The sequence below is a fragment of the Centruroides sculpturatus genome, unplaced genomic scaffold (assembly GCF_000671375.1).
Source record: "Centruroides sculpturatus isolate CEXI.00-Female unplaced genomic scaffold, Cexi_2.0 scaffold34, whole genome shotgun sequence".
Lineage (NCBI taxonomy): Eukaryota > Metazoa > Arthropoda > Arachnida > Scorpiones > Buthidae > Centruroides > Centruroides sculpturatus.
Window position 1 is genome coordinate 1,300,670 of NW_019384328.1, and position 15,711 is coordinate 1,316,380.

The 15,711-nt window shown below is 29.2% G+C and overlaps 1 protein-coding gene across 1 annotated transcript in view; it reads right to left on the reverse strand.

Annotated features, from left to right (window-relative positions):
* LOC111628816 (gephyrin-like) overlaps positions 1-15,711 on the reverse strand; it is a 54,173-nt gene that overhangs the window by 31,530 nt on the left and 6,932 nt on the right. The window contains exons 4-5 of the mRNA XM_023372660.1: positions 14,057-14,149; positions 13,212-13,306 (exon numbers count right to left, since the gene is read on the reverse strand). Coding sequence (XP_023228428.1) covers positions 13,212-13,306; positions 14,057-14,149 — 188 coding nt within the window. The remainder of the gene's footprint in view (positions 1-13,211; positions 13,307-14,056; positions 14,150-15,711) is intronic.

The window sequence follows — 15,711 nt, forward strand, 5'->3', positions numbered from 1 at the left end:
ACACATTTTATTCCTAAAACTATTGTATTGTCAGCTGTGTAACAAATGATGTAAAAATTGTTCTATTATATGATTAAATTCACTAAGGTGGCATGACCATATGTTCCAATTTAGGTGGAACAATCCATTTTAGCTTCATGTTCTGCCATCCATAAAATGCTTGGCAGGATGTGCAAAAGTCCCACTCTAAGTATTGAATGTCCCTTGTGAAGATAGGAGACTTTTGATGGCCTCAATTCACTGACTGGACAATACTAGTATACTAGATGTAGAAATTGATGCATAAACAGCCGATTGAACAGTCTGTTGCAAGATGAATTGCTCTTGCTTGTATACATTATAACTAAGTCAACCAATAATCTAATACAATACTCCAATATAGCTTGATGATAATGAGAGAAAGGAAGCTGCCATCTGACATCTTCCTCTCCTTGCAACTTGCACATCCATTGAATGGATCTCTCATGTAAATACTATATGCAACAAAACGCAACTTATTATTGCAATGTTGAAGACAATGCTTCTGGTGAAATGTAACTTTGATGCTTCTGGTAATTCATGTGAGGAACTATACAAAACACTTGATCTTATGCAAAAAATTCACTCATCAGTGAAATATTGTGCAACAAATGTGTTCCAGCAAAAGGATGTAGTACCAAGCACATCATCTGTTGCATTGATGTGAATCATGAGATAATTTGAATTTATAATTGCCACAATTGTTTTTGTAGTATTCTGTGTATCCTGAAGTGTATTCTGCTTTAGTGTCCACTGAAGTTAATTGTTATTATAAACTCACAAGTAACAGGTTTTCTGGACCAATTACAGTTAAAAACTAATCTCAATACAGATTTCAGTAGATGCTAAAGAGAAAACTTGGTTATCCTTCTTGTCTCCGAGATATCTTTTTAATCTGTAATAAAACCTGATATCACCTGACTCTTCTTGACTTGCAGTCAGAGTAACAATTTTATAAGGTGCAAAGCAAAGCAAGCGTAAGGCCATTGATGGACATAGATGGAGTCAGAAACTAAAAACTCGGACACATTTTATCTAAGTTTTCATTTATCCAAGGTAGCATCAGTCCATATTACTTCAGATAATCATATTTTACTACACTGTTTTACTATATTGTTGAATGAAATCATAGTTCCTTCTGAATCTTTGTAGAAACAAATCACTAATATAAAGTAATAGAAGTTTGATATACAAATATTCCACTTTATAAATTTATATTCAAGTTGTTATTGTAATCAATGTTTTCATAATGATATGAATTTATTGTTAATACATTAAAAATTAATAATAATTATCTAGCAAAAAAAGCAATACCATTTTTTTATAATGAAACACTGTGATAAGAGGATAAATTAAATATAAAGTCAGATAAAATGAAACAGAAACAACCTATGAATAATATATTTTCATGATGATTCATCATGAAAATGTGATCACATGTAAATGAAGTGAAAAACTCTAAACTACCACTAGAGGGCTAGAACCAGTTATAAATAGGCTAAGGAGTTGATAAAGGGTGAGAAAATGTATCTTTACTTTTAATGTAAAACGTCAGATCCTCCAATAAAAGGCTGACACAAATTTGATATTGTTTTTAACTTTGTGAATTTTTATCTATTATTATTTGTCTTTTTAATGAAGTTTTTCTTCAAGCCAATTTAACTGTTACTTGTGTGGTTATGTTAATGGATAAAGAAAAGACTGAAAAATATTGTATATTTTTGTAAATGGTCTTAACTTCAATATGATTAATATAGTTAATCTTTGGTATCAAAAGGAAAGCAATAGATTGTATGTTTCTCAGTAAGAATACTTATTTTTAACATTTCTTTCTGCATTTAAATTTGTTTATTATGACATATATCAAAATAAACAAGTTTTTAATCTAAATATAAATAATATTTCTATATTATTGATATTTAGATTCTCCTTTTAATTTGTCCATTTTGTTCTGTATTATAAATATATATATCTGAAGATGTCAGTTATAGACAGATGAAATGTTAGTAAAAAGTAGTAATTTGTGGTATGCTGGTATAAGTGTCATGTTTAATTAAATTAATATATAACAGTTTTGGAAAGTTATTAATATTCATATAGAATTTTACTTACTTAATTTATGGCAGCAACTTGAATTCTAAAATAAAAAAATTATTAAATATATTTAAAAATAGCTTTATAAAATAATTTAAAAATTTTAATTTACTAAATTAAAATAGTATTTGACTTAAATCAAAATTAAATTTAAAGAACAAAAAAGAAAAACCAAGAAAGAATAAAGTTAAAAGACATTTCAATTCACATAAATAGTTTTAATTTTACAATAATTCTCAAGACTTGGTACCATTCTGTATTCTAATTCCTTCAATCTGTTTATTTTAAAGAGACAAGCCTCTTTACTTTTGTCAATAAAATGTTTTCAGCTTCTATTGAACCATCATCAGTTGCCATTTTTTGTTTTTTAAATTTTTTCTCAAAGAACAAATACAACATTATATTTGTTTGGAATGAATTACAGCATTACAAATCATAAGATATAAATAAACAAAAAACAATTAGAATATTCTTATTTCAGTTCAAAATACATTTACGTTTTCAAATTCATAAAGAAAATAAGTCGTTTCTAGGAATTTGGCAAATAATCAAAATCTGATCAGGAATTCCAATTACTTGCCTGGAATATCACGAATTCTCAAATTCTTGATATTCCAAACTTTACAGGAGGGCACTCCAATCTTCACAGCAGTTGGCATCAATTTTTTTCCACTTCACACAAGATTGGTATATAATAAATTACCAAACGATCGCCTAAATATCAGGCTATAATATGGCTAATTAAATGATTGGAATAAAGCAATTTGACAATAGAGGTAGGCGTTAGGCGCCATCTCTTAAGTAAATTAATAATTAAAATTAAATAAATTATTAAATAAATTTTAGAACCTTCTGGAATAAAAGAACTGGCCCAGGACGGGGCATGAACCTGCAACCTCCGCTTGCCGTGCAGTGTGCTTGCCAGTTACGCCACCCGGACCCCGAGCGAGTCTTCGCTTTCAGAAGTATATTAGATTAGATATAACCTTACTTGGTTAAATACATCACTGACTGGGGACGACTCCATCGCCCACGCTGAGTGCTGGCTGAGTGCCAACAATTTAAGGAGATTAACATTTTTGAGGTATGAGCCCAACAGCTTAGTTTAGCTTACCCTTAAAAATAGGAGTAAAAACATAATAAATCCCATCAAGATTTCCCTTTATTCAGGCACCCTATTAACAACGATAAAAATCCTTTTTGGGTTCAAATTCCAACGTGTTAACACTCTTGTTAATCTGGTTGACCTATACTCACCTCCGCCCCCCAGCCAAACCCCCTAAGATCAGGAGGTGAGTGCCCAATATCACATTTATTTCCCATTCATTATCATTTCCAGATATTACTATCTATTTTGCCCTACTTGTATCATTCCTAAATATTATTATCTATTTTGCCGTGTTTATCTTAATCTGTATTTCATAAAATAACATATTATGTTTATTATTTATGTTAATAAAACTATTCTTTTAAAACTTCTTTTTTGGAGAGTCATGATCACCACTCACTCTTCATTATCTATTATTATTAATCTATTCGAAGAGTGGCCCTTATAAGCCCTTATTGTTCTTTCTTTCTTTTTAGGATATAGGGGGGAATACCTTCGGAATGCGGCGCCCCCTCAGGCCCCCCAAGGAGGGACTATCTTGTTTTTCTCATCAAAATCCGTATCTGGAGTATATATACATCATCCAGAGGATGGATAGCATAATTTGTAGTGAGAATTGGATTTAAAATTTTTGAATTCATGTTCTTTGTGGCGCATTTTTGTTATTGTTAAACTAAGAATATATTGGGGACTTGATTTGGGGTTTTTGAGCCGGTTATTTTTATGGTGGAAAGTTTAAAAGAACTTTTTCCTAATTTGACCAAAATAGATATGAAATATTTAAGTGCCCCAGCATCTTCCATTGAAAGTGAAAAAATTTTCAGCACTGGAGGTAACATTTATGAGCCGGCAAAAAATGGGTTATGCCCTGAAAATGGTGAGATTCTCATGTTTTTGCATTACAATTTAAGGGTTTTACAGTTTGAATATTAAATTTTTATTTGTTTTATATGTTTAAAGTTTAAACTTATAGAACAAATAAAAATTTAATTTCTCTTCTTATCATATTCAATAATCTGTTTTTTATTTAAAGTTTAAACTTTATACAGTATTATACGTTATATATGTATCGATGAAAGGAATAATTTGAATTGTAAAATTTTTTTAATATTCAGTTTGTCATGTAATAAATAATAAATATATCACAGAAATTTATTAGGTTTTATTACTAGCATTGTACGTAACATTCTAACAAAAATACCAAAACGTAAAATTGGCCGATTATCGAAACCGATTAATTGGGGAAATGGCCGATACCAATTAATCGGCTAAGTGGCCGATACGGCTGATTACCGATTACGTACCGATTAATCGGTGCATCCTTAGAATAATATTAAATTATCAAACCAAGAGAAATCTTTTTACTTAAATGGACAACCTCTTGAATTAGTGAATAACACAAAATATTTAGGTATAACCTTTAACTGGAACTAAATTTCATCTACATTTGAAAGACCTTACTACACAAATTAATTTACTTATTGACAATGTTACCTATTTATGTTCAGCATTAAAAATTACAGATCTAAAATTGCAGATGAAAATATTTCATTTGTTAATAATTCCTTCAATTTTCTACACTAGTCCAATATGGGCACTTGATTCACTTTATAACTTGAAAAAATTTAACATTACTTACTTACATAAACTTTAAAATCAAAAGATCAGTTCCAGGCAATAAGAGCTGAAACGAACAGATATCAATTGTTTCCTTTTTTTCTGAAGAGAGTAATCAGGTTTTATTACAGATTAAAAAATACTAACAACAACAATGTAAAATTCTTACATCAAATTATGCTAACTCAAATCAACAACAAGTTCTAATAAAAACACATGACAATATAAGTTTAATAAACTACTTCAAACATTTGGAATTTCAAGTGCAATATTTGATAATTCAGAGACCAACTGGAAGTACAGTTATACACTAATGCTTGAATCAGCCTTGTCACAGTCCATAATAAAGGACCAAAATTCAATAATGAATTTGGTTTATCATCCTTGGTACTTAAACACTCTAAATATACCTACAGGCTCAAATATTATAACCGCTAATACAAATATGAATATTAAACGATTACTACTTCAAATCAGACTCAACAAATACTCATTATTTGTCAACAACACTTATATAAAGTTCGCTAAAGAACATTGCTATTGATGTAAATTCAGTGACTTTTCCTTGCTCCATTTGTTAAAGGACTGTGAAGGATTGGTAAAATATCATCAAGAATATGAAATTACCGAAACAATTCATATGAACCAAAACTTAAACTATAATGCTATGCTAGGTAACATAGCAATAAACCAAATGTATAAAATAAATAACTTTTTTATTCAAATTACTAATGAGCTAAAATGATACGGAACTAATTGAAAATTATTGTTAATTATGTACCTTATTAATCGAAATATATTATGTAAAGATAAAAACTTATTTTCATAAATATTGTCATAAAATTTATGTAATTCTACTATTGTATTTAAAGAAATGTACAAAAGAATAACAGTAAAATACTACATATAAACTTAAATGTAGTTATAAAATGAACTCCCTGTACCAAGGTTTGCCTTAGAACAAAAAGTTTGTTAATAATAATATTCCAAACTTAAATATTCATAACATATTTAGCATGTTACATAATACATCATTGTTAATTTATTGATATTTTTTTCTCCTATTCTGGATCCATGGCAAAATTTAACCCATTATTCAAAATTAATAGAAAAGAACATTACTAACTAGTAAACATTTTCTGTTAACTCCCTACGATGAGCATGAGCCTAAAATCACATAAATTTCTATCTTATTGTGTAATTTAATTTACTTCAATTACAAAATTTAAAGGACCTTCTTACTACAAAAAATTTTTAGGATATATTTACTACAGATATTTAGGATATATGTCTGCGATTGATTGTTGTTCTTATATAAAGTGTTACATAAAGAATGTAATTAAACTATTTAATGGCCTCTGTGTAAACATTCTAGTTTGTAAAGTGGGAAGAAAATTTATGATTATGCAATTTTTCCATAATTTTTTTAAGTTAGGAGTATTCATTCAGATATTTAGGATATCTGTAGTAAATTATTTTATTGTGTCATGAAAATGTTTTATTGATGGATCCTGTGGATGGAACCTTGTGGTTGAAAACGTTAGGTATATTCTGATTTTTTAATTTAGTAAATCAACAAAACCATTAAATTTTTTTTTAAATCACTGATATACAAATAATTTTTACTTGACTTGATTCCAAAAGAATATTAAGAATAAAAATCTTTAGTAACTATACTTCATTTATTTTTATTTTGGTGTGAACACACCCTAAAACTATTGTATTGTCAGCTGTGTAACAAATGATGTAAAAATTGTTCTATTATATGATTAAATTCACTAAGGTGGCATGACCATATGTTCCAATTTAGGTGGAACAATCCATTTTAGCTTCATGTTCTGCCATCCATAAAATGCTTGGCAGGATGTGCAAAAGTCCCACTCTAAGTATTGAATGTCCCTTGTGAAGATAGGAGACTTTTGATGGCCTCAATTCACTGACTGGACAATACTAGTATACTAGATGTAGAAATTGATGCATAAACAGCCGATTGAACAGTCTGTTGCAAGATGAATTGCTCTTGCTTGTATACATTATAACTAAGTCAACCAATAATCTAATACAATACTCCAATATAGCTTGATGATAATGAGAGAAAGGAAGCTGCCATCTGACATCTTCCTCTCCTTGCAACTTGCACATCCATTGAATGGATCTCTCATGTAAATACTATATGCAACAAAACGCAACTTATTATTGCAATGTTGAAGACAATGCTTCTGGTGAAATGTAACTTTGATGCTTCTGGTAATTCATGTGAGGAACTATACAAAACACTTGATCTTATGCAAAAAATTCACTCATCAGTGAAATATTGTGCAACAAATGTGTTCCAGCAAAAGGATGTAGTACCAAGCACATCATCTGTTGCATTGATGTGAATCATGAGATAATTTGAATTTATAATTGCCACAATTGTTTTTGTAGTATTCTGTGTATCCTGAAGTGTATTCTGCTTTAGTGTCCACTGAAGTTAATTGTTATTATAAACTCACAAGTAACAGGTTTTCTGGACCAATTACAGTTAAAAACTAATCTCAATACAGATTTCAGTAGATGCTAAAGAGAAAACTTGGTTATCCTTCTTGTCTCCGAGATATCTTTTTAATCTGTAATAAAACCTGATATCACCTGACTCTTCTTGACTTGCAGTCAGAGTAACAATTTTATAAGGTGCAAAGCAAAGCAAGTGTAAGGCCATTGATGGACATAGATGGAGTCAGAAACTAAAAACTCGGACACATTTTATCTAAGTTTTCATTTATCCAAGGTAGCATCAGTCCATATTACTTCAGATAATCATATTTTACTACACTGTTTTACTATATTGTTGAATGAAATCATAGTTCCTTCTGAATCTTTGTAGAAACAAATCACTAATATAAAGTAATAGAAGTTTGATATACAAATATTCCACTTTATAAATTTATATTCAAGTTGTTATTGTAATCAATGTTTTCATAATGATATGAATTTATTGTTAATACATTAAAAATTAATAATAATTATCTAGCAAAAAAAGCAATACCATTTTTNAAAAATTTGAGTTTTATTCAATGTAAAAACTCATTTAGATTATAAAACATTTTTTGTATTAGAATGGTCTCTTGTATCTTATTCTAAAGTTTATAGATTACACTTAGAACATATACTTACTATGATTTTGCAAGAAATAATGACTCAAGATTATCACCACTTTTGTCATCAGCTGTCTTATTGAAACATGAATCACTCACTGTAATGAGATGAAATACAGTGGGTGATCAATTAGTGAACATAATCTGTTCCAAGACTTCATTTGCTATCTAAATTGTTCGTCAACCAATTATTGATTTAACATTTGATTAATTCGTTCTGAAGACCCCAAAAAAATAAAAAATATATACTTTCTTACTATGTTAATTTATATGTAATAATAAAAATACATATATAAACACTCTTGCATTTTTATAAGTCATATTTTCTCCGTTTGTGGGGGTTAAAGAATCAGTCCAATGTCGATTGCTTTTCTGTGAGGTGTTCGTTATCAGAACATAAAAATCTTTCACAAAAGTGTTCGTTATCCAATTTGTTTGTTAATCAATCATCCACTGTACTCAATAAAAAACTGTTCAGTTGAAATAATTTTCTTTTTATCTTTTTATGTGAATGAAATATACAGTAAATAACTTTTAGTATTTCATTAACTTAAAAATCTTTTTAAAAATTCACTTCAACTAAATAGATTTTTTTTAAAACCCAATATTANTTAAGAATTTTTGATTAATTTATTTGAACTAGCTATTGTAATTTAAGATGTTGAGAAAAGAACATGTTAACTCAGTTTCTTTGTTGGATTTCTACAAACATAAGACAGGTATAACTTCTAATTCATGACTCTTAAATTTAATTAGGAATATTTCTTTAAAGATATCAGATTAAAGACAAGATATCTGATAAGAATTCATTTATTCTAAGCTATTCTCAATAAATATTTTGCTTTGAATTGGTTTTTTTTTTTCTAAAAGATCACGTTTTGCTTTTTGTATTGATACTTCCAAATTAAAGTTTCTTATTATAACATGAGGATGATATGCTAAATGTTTTCAACTTTTTTTATTATTAGTTTTTCTTCATTAGTCAAGAATATCTATTTGTCTACATAAAGTAAGATATAAAATTGATAAAGTGATCTTAATTACACTAATTAGTTGCTTTATTGGTATCATTTAGGATCATGTGTGAAACTTTATACAAATACACATGTTAATTTAAAAAGTGACATATGTGATCTTATAAGAAAGCAACTAATTAGTGGAAACCGCCAGGAAAGTCAGGGTCAGTCTCACCTCCCTGTTCAGGCAACAGGTTGTAAAACCTGCTCACTTGTCAAGATGGCTAACTTTACTATTACTGGTCCCAAGGGTTGGGACTCTCAAATGTCGGTCGAGTGGAGGGAGAGTATTTGGGGTCGACAATAAGGTGAAAGCCGTATACAAGTAAAGGAGTCTACCATTTTAACAAATAAAACAAGACTTTATTAAAATAAACTAAATTGACAAAACTATAGATACTAATCCGGACTCTAAACCGCCTAACAGGTCGAGAGAGAGTTTACACACCTTTTCATACATTTTCGTAGGTTTCCACGAAGATTCCGTAATGCACATAGATATCCAACAAATGATGAGTTTAGGATAATCCACAATTTAGCACATATATAAAAATTTGTGACTGTGGAGACAGACGAGGATCATTGTTAGAGAATCTGAATTTTCTCGGTTCTGAGACAAACTTGATGTTGTCGGTCCGGCTTTCGTTCAGAGACTCCCCCCGAGTGGGAGTAGGAAACATCTTTTATAAGTTTTTGCTGGGAAAATTGGTCACGTGATCAGATGTTATATGAGATAAAGGTTATAGGTGTTCCAGGGACTTAAAACAAGTGACGAAATTCAGATGCTAACTATAAACTTTTGTGCAAGTTGAGCTGCAAACTATGTGAGAACAATAGAATGTTGATAGTTATGACAGAAGGGTTTACACATTCCTGGCTAAGATCGTTTTTTTTTTTCGAATCCATTATATAAACAGAAGTAAAATAATTAAACTTTTAGTTAATAAAATTCCAGATCTCACAATTCAGTTGAAATGAAAATAGGAACTATAAGGATTTTTAATGAACATCTAAAAAAGAAAAATTATTAATGTTCATTTAGCTAGTGCTGTTACAGAGAATTTGACTTAATTTGTTAACTGTTCAAAGCCTTCAAATTTTTCAGAGACAGAAAACTGTCCAGAAAACATTTTTTAAGCAGTGATAAGAAAAAGAATTAATGTTAAACCTCATCATTTGTTAAATCAAAACCAAATCATCTAGTGAATGTAGCTTGGTTAAGCCTTGTTATTTTTCTCTTTCACCACTTTCATTCAAAACTTTACTTCTGGCTTTTGTTCATCTGGCCTTGCCCTGACTGGTTGGTCCAATGGTCTGATGTGTCTCTAAAACAAAAGAGGCAACACTGGATTGGTCAAAAGAGACTGGCATAAAAGGAGAGGTAGGGAATGCACCAGGGGACGATCATCTTTTGGAGAGAGGAGCTGGAGAGGAGAGAACGTGTGTCTACATAACAGAAAAGAAACCCTTTTTGAAGTACAGATTCAAGGTTTATTTCTGCCAGCCATTCCCCTTTTGGTTTTCCCTTTTTTTCTATCTAAATCAGATCTTCTGATTTCTTAACAGCCCCATCTTGATCCAGGGGTCTTTATATTGTATTTTAGTTAAGATAGAATTAAGTTAGAAATAAGCTAGATTAAGTTCCTTTGTTTGTTGGCACGTGGAACTCATTTGATATTATTGTCAGTGTTGGTCCCATATATTTGTATATTCATAAGTTGTAAGTTTTGCACATCATTTCTTGGGAAAGAATTGTTATTAATTGTAAATATTAAAGATTTTAATTTTTATCATCAAGCGATTCTTTGGATTCAATTATTTGCTCTTGGCTACATAAAATATTTTTTCTGAATCAGAAAAAAATCTTGTTTTTCATAATCTATAATAATATAGATTATGAAAAACAAGATTTTTTGTTTTTAATATGTTTGAATTTTAAAATCAATATCATACAAAATGAACTATCAAACCACCACCTGTTGCTGAGAAATGTTTTTGATTCGTTTTTTAAAACCATGTTTTCGTATTTATTTTACTATTGAACACAAGACTGTGTTATTATTAAAACACTTGGCGTTTATCCACTTTATTCAGTTGATACGGGCACTTTTACATGTTTCGGGCGTATAGCCCCTCATCAGTCAACATTAAAAATGCAATGACACTTGTACAGCAGTGAATAATAACTTGTGCTGTAACAATTATGGAGTGTTTTTGTTTGTCACTTGTTTCATAAAAACATCAGAAACATTATGAAACAAGTGGCAAACAAAAACACACCACAATAGTTTTCAAAAGGGCTTTTAATTTATACAGTATTTTTAAAAATGATAAAGATAAGCTCAGAAATGAAGAAAAATCAGGTGTGTATACAGAATTCCATTTGAAAATCAGCAGTTAGGAATAAAGAAGAGCCATGTTTGGGTCATGAAAAGGAATCTAGCAATTAGGCTCAAAGAGCATAAGTATGACAATTGAAAAGGAGCACCACAACTGATTTAAATTTAAATATAAGAGTTCAACTGTTCCTTTGTTAAAATATTCCATTTTAAAGGCATTTTGAATTTGCTTACTCCTGAAGATCACCTATTGCATTAGGTTGAAAACATTGAACAAATGTTTGTTCAATAAAACATTTTTGAACAATAGAATGTGGTTTGATAGTTCGTTAAGTATAAAATGCTGAGTTTGATTGATGGTTTTCGGTCATACAAAATACTTAAAATTAAAAATAAATAAAAATATTTTATAAAAATAAGAAATTAAAATCACAAGAAATAAATATTTATAATAAAGAGAAAAAACACAAACTGTCTGTTTGAATTAGAAAAACATGTAATATCAAGCAAGACTTTTAAGTACTTTCAATATTGCATTAATGTTGTCTTCAGAAAAGTTAGAATTCAAATAGAACTCACACAGAATTCGAAATACTTCTTTAATACATTCAAAAAGAATTTGGAAAAAAGTACTATATTTGAAATATAGGTTTGACATATAACAGCTCTTTAAACTTTTCAAACAGAATTACACCAAAATGGGATGATTTGAATTTTTTTTTTATTAAATGTTTTTCTAATGCCTACAGTCAGTTTTCTTCTTCTATTACAATTCTTGATATAAGGTGTGTTGTTATCTTTGAATAAATATTTAAACATACAGAACAAACTATATTCAAATACAGTACATATATAAATGAAGTACACAGCTAAAAATTGTAGATTATATTTGTACTGTGGCTACACGCCATATTTTAAACTGTATGATTTGTATATATATATATATATATATATCTTCACTTCACCTTCGTCTGTCCTATTTGTTTACTCTTCTATAATGTTATTGTCTTCCCATTGACTTGAGTGTGTGGGTGGACTGAGAGGAAAGGAATGAATGGAAAGCTTTTGAGAGGGGATATGAGTGGACTAAAGTGAGAGGAGGAATGAGGGGGGAGTTAAGAAGGGGGAGAATGAAGAGAGAGGAGAGAGGAGAAACGAGGGCAGACGGGAAGTGAGAGGAGAAGGGAAAGGACGGAAGACTGAGAGGAAGGAAGTGGAAAAGGGAGATCGAATGGAAAGCCTCACCTGTAAGTTTGACATTGTATGGTAAGAAAAGAAAAAGAGGACTTTAGAACGAGAGAAAGAAAAAGGAACTTAGTTGAGAGGAACCAGACGGATTGCCCGTTTTGGATTAACATCTCAGTGTAAAACAAGAATTGAGTGAATCAGCCCCCCCAGACCGACGAGAAGCCTCATCCACGAGCCCACACAATTCAACCTGCATCATCAAGTTTTGGGTACCCTCTTTCCTTATTCTTTTCTTTCACCTTCTAAATCTTCGAATAAGCTGGCTATATTCAATTAGTTTAAGTAGTAATAGGAACCTAGTATTAAGTAAGATAATTTTAATTAATCGAATGTTCGGTTCGGGAAATATGACTAGGATTGTTGGTATCCTATGAACCTGTATTTGAACTAGCGTGTTAATAAATAATTGTATTTTTATTTTATCTAATCTGGATTGTATGTCTCTGTATAACACGCAGATCTCACAGTACAGTCTGTAATTTCCAATGTTTGGTAGGTTTATATAAATATTTATTCATAAGATCATATTAAATTTTAAATAAAATTAGAAATTTTTCAAATTCTCTCCACTTTAAAAAATTTTTTCAAGTAATATATATATATATAAATGGAAATTTAAACTATTAATTTTTACCTAGATAATATTGCATATGGAGTAATTTTTAGTGATCCTTGAACCATTGCTATACTTATACCAGGTGCATCTTTTTCTATTACTGCCTTTGTAGCCTATAGAAAAACAGTAATGTTTAAATATTATAAAATTTAAAAAAAAAATTAAAATTAATCATATCTTAAATGATACCAGAGTTAAATGTTAGATCACTAAAAGTAAAGTTGTGTCAACACAACAAAAATGTCATTTCTATCATCATTTGCTTAAACTCAAAATATAAATATTTGATTCTGTGCAAAAAATAAATTTATAATAATAATAATGACTTGTAGATGATAAAATCAAATTTTGATTTACAAAATTTTCTATCTCACAAGTATAAATTTGCTGTAGAGCAGTTTATGGTAATAAAATACATGTTTATTTACAAAGGTGGGATCCCAATGTAATGACATTAACAAAGTAGCTGACATTTTCTGAAATACATATTGTATAATTTATAAATAATAATAATAATAACCTCAATTATCCAAGGTTACATGGATGAATGCTACCAAGATAATTGAAAATGCAAATAAAATGGACAACTACAACCATTTCAAATAAAAATTACAATATAAAATATTTATATGGTATACTTTTAATTCTTTTTTTACACTTTAGTGAATTTAATCATATAAAAGAACAAAATTTTTTACATCAATTATCATCAATTAATTCATGTGCATGATAATTTTAAAAATAAAAATGTATGTTACTATAGTTATGTTTTAATATAAATGCTTTGTCTTACATTGAAGATAAATAATAAAAGGTAACAAAAACAAACACAACAGAAATAAAATAATTATGAAAATAATTACTTCTGGTGTAACATCTCTTTCTGTAAATCCAGTTCCTCCAACAGTTAATATCAAATCTAGGCCTTTATGATCACACCAGTCTTTTAATATTGTCTGAAATAATAATGCAAAAATTAAACTTTGATAATAATTGACTACTTGTTCTAATTAAAAATATGAGAAATAAATCTTTTATCGTCTTTAAAATTATACTTTTCACAATAAATAATTTTTGTTAGAATCATTTACTATTTATTAGTTCAAAACTAATACTATAGTGTTTTTATTTGTTATATATTTTGTCTACGAGAACTTAGCCTATTAATAGGATGTATTACACTGGTGTTTTGGCTTTAGCAAATAGAGGAAAAAATCTTATTCAGGGAAACAATCAATCATTATTGATCACCTTGTATTATACCTGATTTGAGGATCAATAAAGATTGTTTCCCTGAATAAGATTTGTGGCGACTAGTTGCCAACAAAAGAGTTCAGGTAGCACAATTGAATAGGAGTCCGTACTCTAGACGAGGAGTCGACAAAAGGACGAAGGCACGTGTTCGAATCGGTCTTTTAAAACCTCCGAACTCCCTCTGGTGGCGATTGGACGAAGTGCGAAATTGGTCGCCACAGATTTTTTCCTCGATTGCTAAAGCCAAAACACCAGTGTAATATGTCCTATTAATAGGCTAAGTCCTTGTAGACAAAATATATAGCAAATAGAAAATAAGGACATAGAGGCATATAAATTAATTCTATAGATTTCCACATGTTGGCATGTATTCATTTAATGACATTCCTATACAGTTTAACTAACTCATAACAACATAATTATTTTGATAACTAATCATATTTTAAACTAAATGTAACCTAAGAAAGATATTAGACTTACATATGTCACTGTCAGAAGCAATAAATTCATTTATAGGAGCTCCCTTACTTACAAACATCTTACAAACATACAACTTATGAACTTTCAGACTTATGAACAATTTGACTGTATGTCTAAAATTTTAATTTTGTGCAAATTCTGAAATTCTAAAAAAAACTCTCTTTTTTCATACTGCAAAAACTACAACTATATATGATTTACACAACTATTTTCAAAAATTTATTGTATGAATATATTATTATATGTAAATTTAAATTATTGTGTCAATAATAGCAAAAATGTATATCTTAATAAGTACAGAGACAATGCTTTATTAATTTTGATTAATGTTAATGTATGAACTAATTTGTGTTGGAAATAATGGGATAATACAACAGTAAAATTAAATGTTTATACTAATTTTATACACACTATTGTAACAGGCAATAACCTAATATAATAAAGATACTTGATTTGAAACTTTGAAGTTCTCTTGCTACTAATGGGGTGCATTTATTACTGGTTAGTAATAAATAATTAATGTGAGATTATTTCTTTTGTGTACCATCATTTTTTGTTTCCGTAAATATTCTGAGGTTCCACTGCAACTTGTGACATGGCATTGAAGTCAGTAATGTTGGAGTAACAGCATTTTTTTGCTATTGTTTGCAATTTTTATAAACTTTTACAATTATTGCTTCTAAAATGTGCTCAAAAAGTAATAGTTAATCTAGCAGTTGAGATAAATGCAAGACATTTGGCTCTGTTACTGTGGAAACTAAACTGGACATTATAAAACAAAGTG